A 10,520-nucleotide genomic window follows, 5' to 3' on the forward strand; every position below is an offset into this window, starting at 1 on the left:
AAGGTTGGTTCTGTTTGATTTGTAAACCTTGAAATACAGTACTCCCTGTAGTCTTAGTGTCTTACAATTGTTTGCGGAAGTTACTAAAATAATCATTAAATGTGTTTTAATAGTATACAAGTATTTTTTTGGGGGGTCTATATCATAAATTAAAGACCCGACTTTGTGAAAAATATCTCAAAGCAACCCTATTCTGACATGCCAAAGCAACCCTCTTCATTGCACAGAATTGTGTACATGCATTAAAAAAATTGAATAACAAAGATGAAGGATTATTGACAGTGGTATTATTTCCATGTATCTTCACTATCATCATTGTTCATGAAAAAAACATTGAAATTACATAATTGGCTATTTTACACTCCACAGAAATAATGTGAAAGTAAGCTCAAATGAAGTACCTGAATTATTCACATCAAATCATACATAGCAAATAAATAGGGGAGAGTTCATAGGCATCCAAACCTTGATCAAACTAGTTGATTCAGAATTCCCAATTACTTAAAATTTAAAATGTCCTTCAATTATAACATTTTGATCTGAACACTTGGACTTTAAATTTTCCACTTGGATTCCTTGATCTAACCTTTTTACCGGTATTAGAGGATCTGTCTCACTACTTTTATTCCAAATAGGCAAAATTTCTATCATAAATTTACTAATGTTTTTCTTCTGAATTCCCTCCTTAACAAGCTCTTCAAACTCACTGGAATTTCCCCTCAAATCTAACAGAACACTGCACATCCCTTGTCGATTACAATAGTCCAGAATCACATCTAGATTTATATGATCCAAAATGACGGTTTCAATTCCTTTTTTGGCCAGTTCTAGAGCGCTTGCTGTTCCATTATCTGTAAAAACTATCACTTTATCAGTAACTTCATTGACAGCAAGTGGAATTTCATTTGAAGAACTAGAATCCTTATGTATTACAATCCGGAGCGGCTGATTTGCTCCAGGTTCTTGAGATGCAGGTATTGATATGTTCCCACTGAATAAGGAAGAGGAAAGTATCACTGCATCATATTCTTGCAATAAACGTGAATAGTATCCACCACATTCTGTAACTCCATCTCCAAGTAAGTCTGAAAAATTCCCATTGACAGAAAGAGAATATCTGCAAATCAGAAAAGGCAATGCTATGAAATATATATCATTATATGCTAAAACCAAAACTTCAATGTGCACCAACAGAACAAATGTGCCTGAATAAGTGTGTTTGGAAACATGTTTGGACAGGTTAGAAACAATTCTGGAGGATGGAAAATCGATTTTTGCAATTTTTGCAAAATCAACTATGGCTTCCAGAATTGATTTTTGAAGGAATCAATTTTTTTTAGATGGCTTTTAGAGAAACTACCAAATATAAATCACTTTATATCATAATCTGTTTTGCAGAATTATTTCTAACTAGATTCAACTCTAGAAAAGCAGAACCAAAACCATTAATGATAAGCAAAAAGAGGATTTAAATTACCTCAATGTAAGGAGAGGTTTTCCGGTTAACATGCGATGAACAAAGGCCTCGTTAAGGCTCTTGCATAACTCTTCCTCTACACCGACAACAACTTCAATACCTGCATCTCTCAATCTAGCCAACCCTTTGGATTCCACAAGGGGATTTGGATCCACCATCCCAACCACCACTTTTTTCACTTTGGCTTTGATTAAAGCTTCAGTGCAAGGTGGAGTCCTTCCAAAATGATTACAAGGTTCTAAGCTCACATAAGCCGTGGCATTCTCCGCCAAATCGCCAGCATCTCTCAAGGCAAACACCTGAAAATTCACATCTACTTTCTCAGCATAATCATCATCAAAGGCATTCTCTTTCTATTTTCTAAACCTTGATGAAGAGTTACAAATTTACAAATTCTCTTTCTAATCATAACTATATGAAAACTATGGTCACAAATACAAATATATTCTTATGTTCACAAGAAAATCATTTGAATTCAAATTAGGCTTCTTAATCCTTATACATGTTAGATTGAAATACCAATGCAATAAAACATATAGAGAATCTAACATACAATACATTGTAAAAAGATGCACAAAAAAAAATTTACAAATAATATAGTAATATTACATTCAAACAAATAAAAGGGAAAATTTTGAGAAGGTTCATACCTCAGCATGCGGTTGACCTGCTTTAGGGTGGAACCCTTGACCAACAATTTTCCCATCCTTCACAATAACACACCCCACCATTGGATTGGGGCTTGTGAAGCCAATAGCTTTTCTTGCAAGCTCAACACACCTTCTTATGTAAAACCCATCATCACAATCGGCAACATCACTTTCTCCATTAAAGGGACCACATTCTGCTACTACACCCACATAACCATCATAGCTACTCATCAAACCAGGTACGCTTTGAAAAAAATTAGATTTTTGAAGCAAATGATTGAGACCCACATTGAAACTGAGCTTGGAGGAGTGATGGGATTGTTGAAAAGTTGCAAAATTTGGAGGAGTTGCATTGTTTGGGAATCTGGACACAGGTAGGGTGCAGTGTGCGAGTGAAAAGAGTTGTTCTTGCATTGTTGTGGTGACAGAAAGATGCAGAAAGTGTAGGATTAAAACTTAAAAGTAAAAACAAATAAATAATAGAACAAAAACAAGAGGAAAAAATAACAGAGAATCTCAATTCTCAACAGAGCAGAACCGGTAAAAAGATTAAGGTTGTCTGAGCCCGGGTTCGAACCGGGGACCTCTAGTGTGTGAGACTAGCGTGATAACCAACTACACCACCCAGACCAATTTGTTTGATTACTTGCAAAGATTTTATTTGACACAGTTGCAGTGGCAACAGACCATGGAAAATTTTCAATTTTTCATGAGCTATTCTGCAATTGTGTTTTATCAACAGTGAAAGTAATGTGATGTCAGTTTGAAACAGTTTCATTTGAGTTAAGGCATAAGGTTGTCTGGTTGGAAGATTTACTTCTGATGGTAGAAAATAGTTTAATACAATGAAGAAAAAAAGAATGTGTGCATATTACACACTCTATTCTATTTGAGAGTTTATGTAAGAGAAATTTAGAGTATTTTTGTTTGACTTTAATACTTATCTCGAATTTGGGTAAACAACTTAATTAAGTTATTTTTATAAAAAATAGCTTAAACAATAAATGACTATATTAAAAGTAACTTATAAATAAATTATTTTATATTTGAATTTTCAATTTTAAAAGTGTTTGTTTTATAAAAATATAATAAAAAATAGTAGCATTATGAAAGAAGTCATTTTTTTTAATTTCTCTATAAGTTTCTAAATAATTTCTTAGAAAATTACAATTTAATTTTAAAAATTACACTAAACATTAATACTAATACTTTTCATAAGTCAAAAGCTCAAAAAAATTACTTTTAAAATTTTTCAAAGTGACTCTTAATGTATTTATATGCAAGCTACACCCAATTATAGATTGTTATTATTTATTTAACAAAAGAAAATCAGCAAAAAATTTTCGTTTATTTATTTATAGTTTCTTTCTCTGCTTAAAAAAAAAGTAAGAAACTTCCAATTATCCAATTTATAACAAAAAAAAAAAATGGTGGTTGAAGAAAGTAAGAAACTATAAATGTCTCTCGGAATTGCTTGCGTGGAAATTGTTGTCGTGTTTTTGTTATGCACTTTTCTGAGACGAATCCCTAGCTCCCTTCCGGTGAGTTCATCTTCACACCTACCATTCTTCTCTCCCCGCAGTTTCGTTCTTATTTTTTCAATTTTTAATATTTAGCTCGTATGGTACTCGATTTACATCTCACAAATTATTCTGCATTTATTTGCAAGTTAGAAACTTTTCTGTAATAACCAACGAAAATTCTCGAAGCTAACTTTTTTATTTAAGATCTAGAATTGCAATGCACAGGGTATCTAATTAATTCATGGTCTATGCAAACTGCAAATGCATGAATTTTTCTTAGCTGTGCTTGTGTTGCTTCTGATTTTGTTTTTTATTTTGATTTTTCCCCTTTTGACCCTTTTTGCTAATAAAGCTGGCTTCTTTTTGCGGGGGACAATGTTTTGATGCTCAAGGGGAGCACCATTGTAATGAGTATAAGATTTAGGGTAGGATTATTGGGGAATTTGGGGGAGAATTATACAAATTGAAAGAAGATTAACCAGGAGAAGAGAGTTCAACTATCCTCTAATTCACTTCCTAGTTCCTATTATCCTATTTATACTAATTCCTTCAGTAACTAATTCCATTGCTATAAATTGTACTACTTTGGGCTATTTAGGGCCATAGTTGTTACATAGGAATTAGATTTTGAAACGCTGAAAAAGATTAAGCATGTGATTGTACTTTGATGGCTTACCCTTTTCCTTAACCATGCCTAAGTTTACACATGGTATATACATATAGTCTGGCAATTTGTTGTTCTCTTATCCTACTTATATTGGATGATAATATTTTGCTTGAAGTTAAAGTGTATTGTGATATACCTTTGATAAAAGAAGTTTGTGTCTCCGGTATTGGCTGCATCGTTGTCCATTTTAACTATGATTTATGATGCCTGTGAAATGGGGGATTAGCTATTCATCTTGAATGTGATTAGGAAATATCAGCTTTCGCCAACCTTTTTAAGTCTCATACATTTACATTCTGTGGTGGATAGTGACAACATGGTGGGGATACACATAATATAGGATCACATGGTACAAAATATCTTTCTTTCTCTTTTTACTCAACTTTTTTAAGCATATGATTTTATTCTTCAATGTGTTATGTAGTGCAGTTGGCTTTCAGGTAGTTCATCTTGCTAGCTGTTTCTTTAGGGTTATATTGAGCTGTTTGCGTGACTGTGTGAGGTCAAAGGCCTAATAATATGATTGTGACCTGTCCTTATTGTGAATGTCAATCCTTTAAAATGTATGAACCTGGTTGCTCTTGAATATGTATTTGAATGTGTCTTCAGGACTTCACCCTTGACTTAAGCTTCAGTTCAGAATCATATTGAAAAGATTTTTGTTGTATTTGGTAATATACCCTCAAATTAGTAGAAGTTGAAGAGAAACCGAGCATATGAACTTAAGATTTGAGTCGTGGCTTTATTAACATTTTTCCTTTCTTTTCAGGTCCTCTGCATTAATTCCAGTGGAGCATATGGATGATAGTAAAGAATCATTAACTGATGCCAATGAAGCAGAAGCCACTACTTCAACGCTCATTGCTGGTCTTCCAGATGACATATCTCTTTGCTGCTTGGCACGAATTCCTAGAAAACATCATTCGGTCCTGAAGTGTGTCTCAAAGAGATGGAGGGACTTAGTTTGCAGTGAAGAGTGGTATCAATATCGCCGAAAGCACAAACTTGATGAGACCTGGATCTATGCTTTGTGCAGGGGCGAATTAGAAGATCGGATTTGCTGCTATGTTTTGGATCCAAACTCATCAAGAAGATCTTGGAAGCTTATTCCGGGACTTCCGCCTCGCATGTTGAAGAGAAAAGGCATGGGATTTGAAGCTTTAGGAAATAAACTATTCTTATTTGGAGGTTGTGGGTGGTCTGAAGATGCTACTGATGAGGCCTATTCTTATGATGCTTCCACAAACACTTGGGTTGAAGCTGCTTCCTTGTCAACTGCTAGGTATAAATCCTGATCATGTATTCATGTCTATCCTTTTTTGAAAGCTAAAAAAGTCGATATTTTACAAAATAAGATAATCAGCATTGGTAGCATGAACCGTCTATTTAGCTTTTTGTAGTATATATTAGGGAGAATATCATAATTACTTTAGTTTTGGGGAATTTTCAATACCAAAAACACAATAACAAAACCACAATATTGGTATCGTATATATGTTGAAAGTAAGAACTTAATATGTTTGTAAGTTACAAATTTGAAATTTACATTTTGTCTTTATCCATCTTACTTTTAACCCCACCTACCATGGAAAAATAAATCACTTTGTTATTTTACCTAAAAAAAAAAACTTTTTCAGGTGCTACTTTGCTTCTGAAGTTTTAGGTGAGAAGTTATATGCCATTGGAGGAATAGGTTCAAATTCAAGTGATCCTCATTCTTGGGATACTTTTGACCCTTGCACAAATACTTGGATATCTCATAGAGATCCCAATATTGTTCCCGAAATAGAAGATTCTGTAGTGATGGATGGGAAGATATACATCCGGTGCGGCAAATCTCCGGTAACTCACCGCGTGTATGGCGTTGTATATGATCCGTCGAATGGCACATGGCAGCATGCCGATACTGAGCTGGTATCAGGATGGAGCGGTCCTGCAGTTGTTGTTGATGGAGTCCTTTATGTTTTGGATGAGAGTTCGGGAACGCGATTAATGATGTGGCATAAGGAGAGGCAGGAATGGTTGCCCGTTGGAAGATTTTCGCCGCTGCTTACAAGGCCTCCATGCCGGGTTGTTGCAGTTGGTAAGACCATTTTCGTTGTTGGCAGAGGACTTAGCACTGTGGTTATTGATGTTGGTGATTTGGGAAATATTGGAAAGAGAGTTATGATTGGTTCTTCCATTCCCAAATTAATGTCTGCTTCCAATGTAATTAGCTGTAAATGCTTGGCAATATGAAGAAAGAATGAAATTCTTTTCAGCAGTTAATCATTGTTAGTGAAGTTAAAGTAAAGCACATGTATTAATGGTGCATAATTCTGAATGTATGTGTTTGTATTCAAGTGTGTTACTTTGTTGAACAACATTGCATATTGTAACAAAAAAGATGTATGTATTATAGAGTATGCTTTTATCTACTTCATTAAAAATGTATAAAATCTGTTTTTTTTTTTTTTTTCCTTTTAGAAATACAGACAAATCACTCATGTTAAAAAATAACTTTCTGTTGTAAAAAATTTAAACAAACGAGCCAATTGTAACTGGTACACTTTCTATTCAAGAACCAAGAATAAATGTTTACATCAACATAACAAGGAAGAAAAACCAAAGTTAATCAGTGCAATTATTATTATTATTTTTTTAACCAACACAAGATGGGGGAATCTGTTGGCCATAACAAGCACCATTGACAAAAGAAGACAAAGACTTGAGTTGTCCTTTGCCACCATAAGGCCACAAATTTATGTCCACCCTTGTTATGTTCTGGCATGGCTTCCTTTTGCTGCAATTCAATTCTACTCCAATCTCAGAACTTCCACTTCCTTTAATGTTCTTGTATGTCACATCACTGATTTGAACACTTGAAGCCACCTTAAAAAGACAAAAATAAAATCTTAGGCTCAGTTTTAGCAACAATATGATGATAATTTTTCAATGTAAACAAAAACAAAAAAGAAAAGATGTTAAGAGGTACTAACCTGATTGCTACAACCATGACTTGGACAATAAGCTTGATCAATGATAATAGGACTAAAAACTTTATCCATGAAAATGTCTTGAAAGAGAAAATTAGAAGCCCTAAGAGGTTTACTCAAAGAAGCAGCCCAAGTTTTGATTCTAAGGCCATTACTAGTACCATTAAATGTGCAATTCTTCACAACAATGTTTTGAACATCTTTTTCTCCATCATTTTTTCCAAGGCTTCCAACACTAATTCCATGGCCAGGGCCACAATGAACACCAAAGATGGTAATGTTCTTAGCACCAGAAATCATAGCAATGCAATCATCACCAGTGGCTATAGTAGCACTTGTGATGTTTATATTATTGGATTCACCAATTTTGATGCCATCAGTGTTAGGGCTATCCCCAGGTGCTGATATCTTTAGCCTTTCCAATTTCACATTTTCACTTCCAAATATCATAAAGTGTCCACCTTTAGGGTTAATTGATTTCAAGTCATGGATTTTACCATTGTTGATGAAGTCAAACCTCACTGTCTGATCCACAAAAGTGAAAAGAGAAGTACAATGTCATTATCATTATAAAATATAACATTTTGCTAACAACAATTTCATAAACCGGTTTGAAAAAGATCAATTAGAAAAAATAAACTTTTTCACTTATCAAGATATTGAAGGCATCAGATAAATAAAATCATTTTTATTGAGAAATTCTTGGAGGCTATCCGTTAGTAATTTTGGCCATTATTTAACAAGTATAAATACTAAATTATTTTCAACAAATATATTTACTAATTTATACGTGCAAATTCTGATAAATATAAGTATAAATTATATATTTTTTATGTATTTTCCTGTAAATATAGACATAAATTATTGCTGATCAAATATTGATCCAAATTAAAATAATAATATTTATTGTTTATATAACATTGTTCATTTTTATATTTATCTCTTTAATCTTAAGTCGTCACTGTGATTTTAAGAAACCCTAATATATACACAGACACAAAATCATGATCAAATACCATTTTAACAAATTTAAATTAAATCAAAGATGAATTTTCTGTATCATATATGAACATAATACTAAACACTACTTATTGGGTGGGAAAGAGAATTTTCTCTTTTAAGCAAAAAAAGATATGATTGTTTCCATCCAAAAATGTCATAAAATATTAAATGAGAAGAATTCACTTTTTTTTTTTCTGTTCCACAAATTATTCCTTAGTGAACAGTAATTACTAATTAATTAATGTATTATGTGTTCAACAAATTAAAGCCGGAAACTATAATTGTCATAAACTCACATTAAAAGCCAAATCAAAAGAATGATGAATACTTATGATGTTTTCCTATCTAAGCAAGATATATGAATGAATCAAATTAAACTTAGTAAATACATTGAAAGGTGACAGAAATAAAATATTAAGAATAATAATAATAATAATTAAAAAAAAAGTTATATACATACTATAGGAAGAGTTGGGCAATGTGGATCCTTGTTGCAATTATGGTGAGGCCATGAAGAAGCTCCTTGACCATCCAATGTGCCACCACCACTCAATGTGAGTTTGTTAACATACAAAAAACCTATCCATTTATCAGTGTTGAATAAAGATGGATATGGTGGTGCCTTCAAAATCCCTTTGATCACAAAACCCATCCTCAAAGCCTTGCATGGCCCTTTGAACACAATTGAATTCAGCATATATGTTCCTTTTGGAATAAAAACTTGTGCCTTTCCATTCCAATTGCATGCATCATTCCATGCTTTCAAAAATGCCTACATATGTATATAAATAAATAGATATTAGAACAAATATAGTTGAAAATAATAGAATAACATTTTTATACTTTTTCAATATATAAGAGGTGGCATATAATAGTCATATTTTAGTTTTTTTTTTAATTTTTTTAAAAGAGATTGATTTTTGAATAAACAGGATAATGACTGTAGTGAAAACTCAGGTACAGTCAACTTTACGTTAAGTTATGAAAATTTAGTCAAATCATTCAAAACATTCAACGGCTCTCAACTATTAATTTCACTGTGAAGTTTACTACACAATTGATTTTTGTGCCAAAGATATGATCATTTCTCTAAAAATTATACAACCTAAACAAAATAAAATAAGACTAATATGTGTATACCCAAAAACCAATTTTTTTTTTTAACTTTAGAATATTGGAATAAAGGAGATAATATATAAGAGATCAAGAACAAATAAAATAAAAGCTAAGGGAGGAAGAAGTGAACAAATGGTTTCTTAATTACCACACTATTATCAGTGTTGCCATTAGCAACTGCTCCATAGCTTTTAACATTGAAAATCTTGCTTTCGAGACGTGCTTCTGCAATAAAAATAAGTGAGAATAATATGAGAAGCATCCATCTTATCATATCCTCCATTTTTTTGGGGGTGTGTGTGTGAATAGTTAGAGTTTGCATATATATAATTAATTGAGGATTTGATTCTTTTAATGCTAATTAAGGGAATAGTTTTAGAAAAAGTCGGAACCAAATACAATATAAGTCAACTCAAGTCAACTATTTGTATTTTTTATTTTAAAATTTTAAAAAATTAGGATAGTTGGAAATTGTTTTTTCTTTTTTATTAACAAAACATATTTATTTTTTTACTTTTATGGTAGTTACCTTCAAATTATTTAATAATCATGCAATATGATTAATATGTTATATACGATATTATCTTTGTTTTTATTATTACTGTTGACTACTTTAGCTTATCTTTTTCTTTTTTCATAATATTTTCGTATTCAAAATTTTATCAATTATACCGTTAGTCTATAAAATGTTAAAAATTATACCATTCAACTATTCTTTTCTTTATTAATTAAATGTTATTTAGTAATACATATATATATATATATATATATATATATATATATATATATAAAAGAAAATGTTAACTTCTAATTAGTCAACTCTATATGTTTTTAATGGCTCTAAAGTACATTAATATCGAATCATTTCCAATCTAATATATTAATAATATAAAGGAGCAATTTAAATATTCATCAAATTAAATATATGTTGATTAATGGTAACTAAAGAAATTTAAACGAGTAAAATAAAATAAAATAAAAATTCATCTCTCTTTCTCTTAGATTCAAAGAATAATATACTGATTTTATTCATAAGTTTGCATGCCTTCCCTTCAAATATATCCATGAGTGATTCAAATAAGTTTTAATTTCACAATATATATTCATTAT

The 10,520-nt window shown here is 31.7% G+C and overlaps 3 protein-coding genes and 1 non-coding gene across 6 annotated transcripts; 1 reads left to right on the top strand and 3 right to left on the bottom strand.

The window, feature by feature from the left end:
* Positions 1–251: 251 nt before the first annotated feature.
* LOC112726249 (riboflavin biosynthesis protein PYRD, chloroplastic) lies at positions 252–2,705 on the bottom strand. Its single transcript, XM_025775569.3, has 3 exons — positions 2,128–2,705; positions 1,478–1,776; positions 252–1,117 (listed from the first exon to the last, which is right to left on the bottom strand). The coding sequence occupies exons 1-3, from the start codon at positions 2,539–2,541 to the stop codon at positions 502–504; spliced, it is 1,329 nt and encodes a 442-aa protein (XP_025631354.1). The 5' UTR covers positions 2,542–2,705; the 3' UTR covers positions 252–501.
* Positions 2,684–2,757, bottom strand: TRNAV-CAC (transfer RNA valine (anticodon CAC)). The gene has a single exon. It is a non-coding gene; the product is annotated as a tRNA-Val (tRNA).
* A 673-nt stretch (positions 2,758–3,430) lies between these two features.
* LOC112726251 (F-box/kelch-repeat protein SKIP4) lies at positions 3,431–6,746 on the top strand. 3 transcript variants are annotated; one of them, XM_025775570.3, is made up of 3 exons: positions 3,431–3,668; positions 5,087–5,599; positions 5,955–6,746. In XM_025775570.3, exons 2-3 carry the CDS (start codon positions 5,115–5,117, stop codon positions 6,553–6,555), a joined length of 1,086 nt encoding a protein of 361 aa, XP_025631355.1. In that variant the 5' UTR covers positions 3,431–3,668; positions 5,087–5,114; the 3' UTR covers positions 6,556–6,746. The 3 variants fall into 3 exon arrangements, with proteins under 3 accessions (XP_025631355.1, XP_025631356.1, XP_072066114.1); XM_025775571.3 differs by having other exon boundaries at positions 3,620–4,666; XM_072210013.1 differs by lacking the exon at positions 3,431–3,668 and adding an exon at positions 3,706–3,876.
* A 197-nt stretch (positions 6,747–6,943) lies between these two features.
* LOC112729041 (exopolygalacturonase-like) lies at positions 6,944–9,693 on the bottom strand. Its single transcript, XM_025779418.2, has 4 exons — positions 9,559–9,693; positions 8,755–9,066; positions 7,296–7,817; positions 6,944–7,188 (listed from the first exon to the last, which is right to left on the bottom strand). Exons 1-4 carry the CDS (start codon positions 9,691–9,693, stop codon positions 6,958–6,960), a joined length of 1,200 nt encoding a protein of 399 aa, XP_025635203.1. The 3' UTR covers positions 6,944–6,957.
* Between the last annotated feature and the right edge of the window lie 827 nt (positions 9,694–10,520).

The sequence above is a fragment of the Arachis hypogaea genome, chromosome 12 (genome assembly GCF_003086295.3).
Source record: "Arachis hypogaea cultivar Tifrunner chromosome 12, arahy.Tifrunner.gnm2.J5K5, whole genome shotgun sequence".
Lineage (NCBI taxonomy): Eukaryota > Viridiplantae > Streptophyta > Magnoliopsida > Fabales > Fabaceae > Arachis > Arachis hypogaea.

Excerpts from the sequence above, each read along its gene's own strand:
- LOC112726251 (XM_025775570.3), top strand. The coding sequence starts at position 5,115 with ATGGATGATAGTAAAGAATCATTAACTGATGCCAATGAAGCAGAAGCC. Across the intron at positions 5,600-5,954 it reads GCTTCCTTGTCAACTGCTAG|GTGCTACTTTGCTTCTGAAG; the intron begins GTATAAATCCTG and ends AAACTTTTTCAG.
- LOC112729041 (XM_025779418.2), bottom strand. The coding sequence starts at position 9,693 with ATGGAGGATATGATAAGATGGATGCTTCTCATATTATTCTCACTTATT. Across the intron at positions 9,067-9,558 it reads GCAACACTGATAATAGTGTG|GCATTTTTGAAAGCATGGAA; the intron begins GTAATTAAGAAA and ends ATACATATGTAG. Across the intron at positions 7,189-7,295 it reads GTCATGGTTGTAGCAATCAG|GTGGCTTCAAGTGTTCAAAT; the intron begins GTTAGTACCTCT and ends TGTCTTTTTAAG.
- LOC112726249 (XM_025775569.3), bottom strand. The coding sequence starts at position 2,541 with ATGCAAGAACAACTCTTTTCACTCGCACACTGCACCCTACCTGTGTCC. Across the intron at positions 1,777-2,127 it reads CAGGTCAACCGCATGCTGAG|GTGTTTGCCTTGAGAGATGC; the intron begins GTATGAACCTTC and ends GTGAATTTTCAG. Across the intron at positions 1,118-1,477 it reads AAACCTCTCCTTACATTGAG|ATATTCTCTTTCTGTCAATG; the intron begins GTAATTTAAATC and ends TCTGATTTGCAG.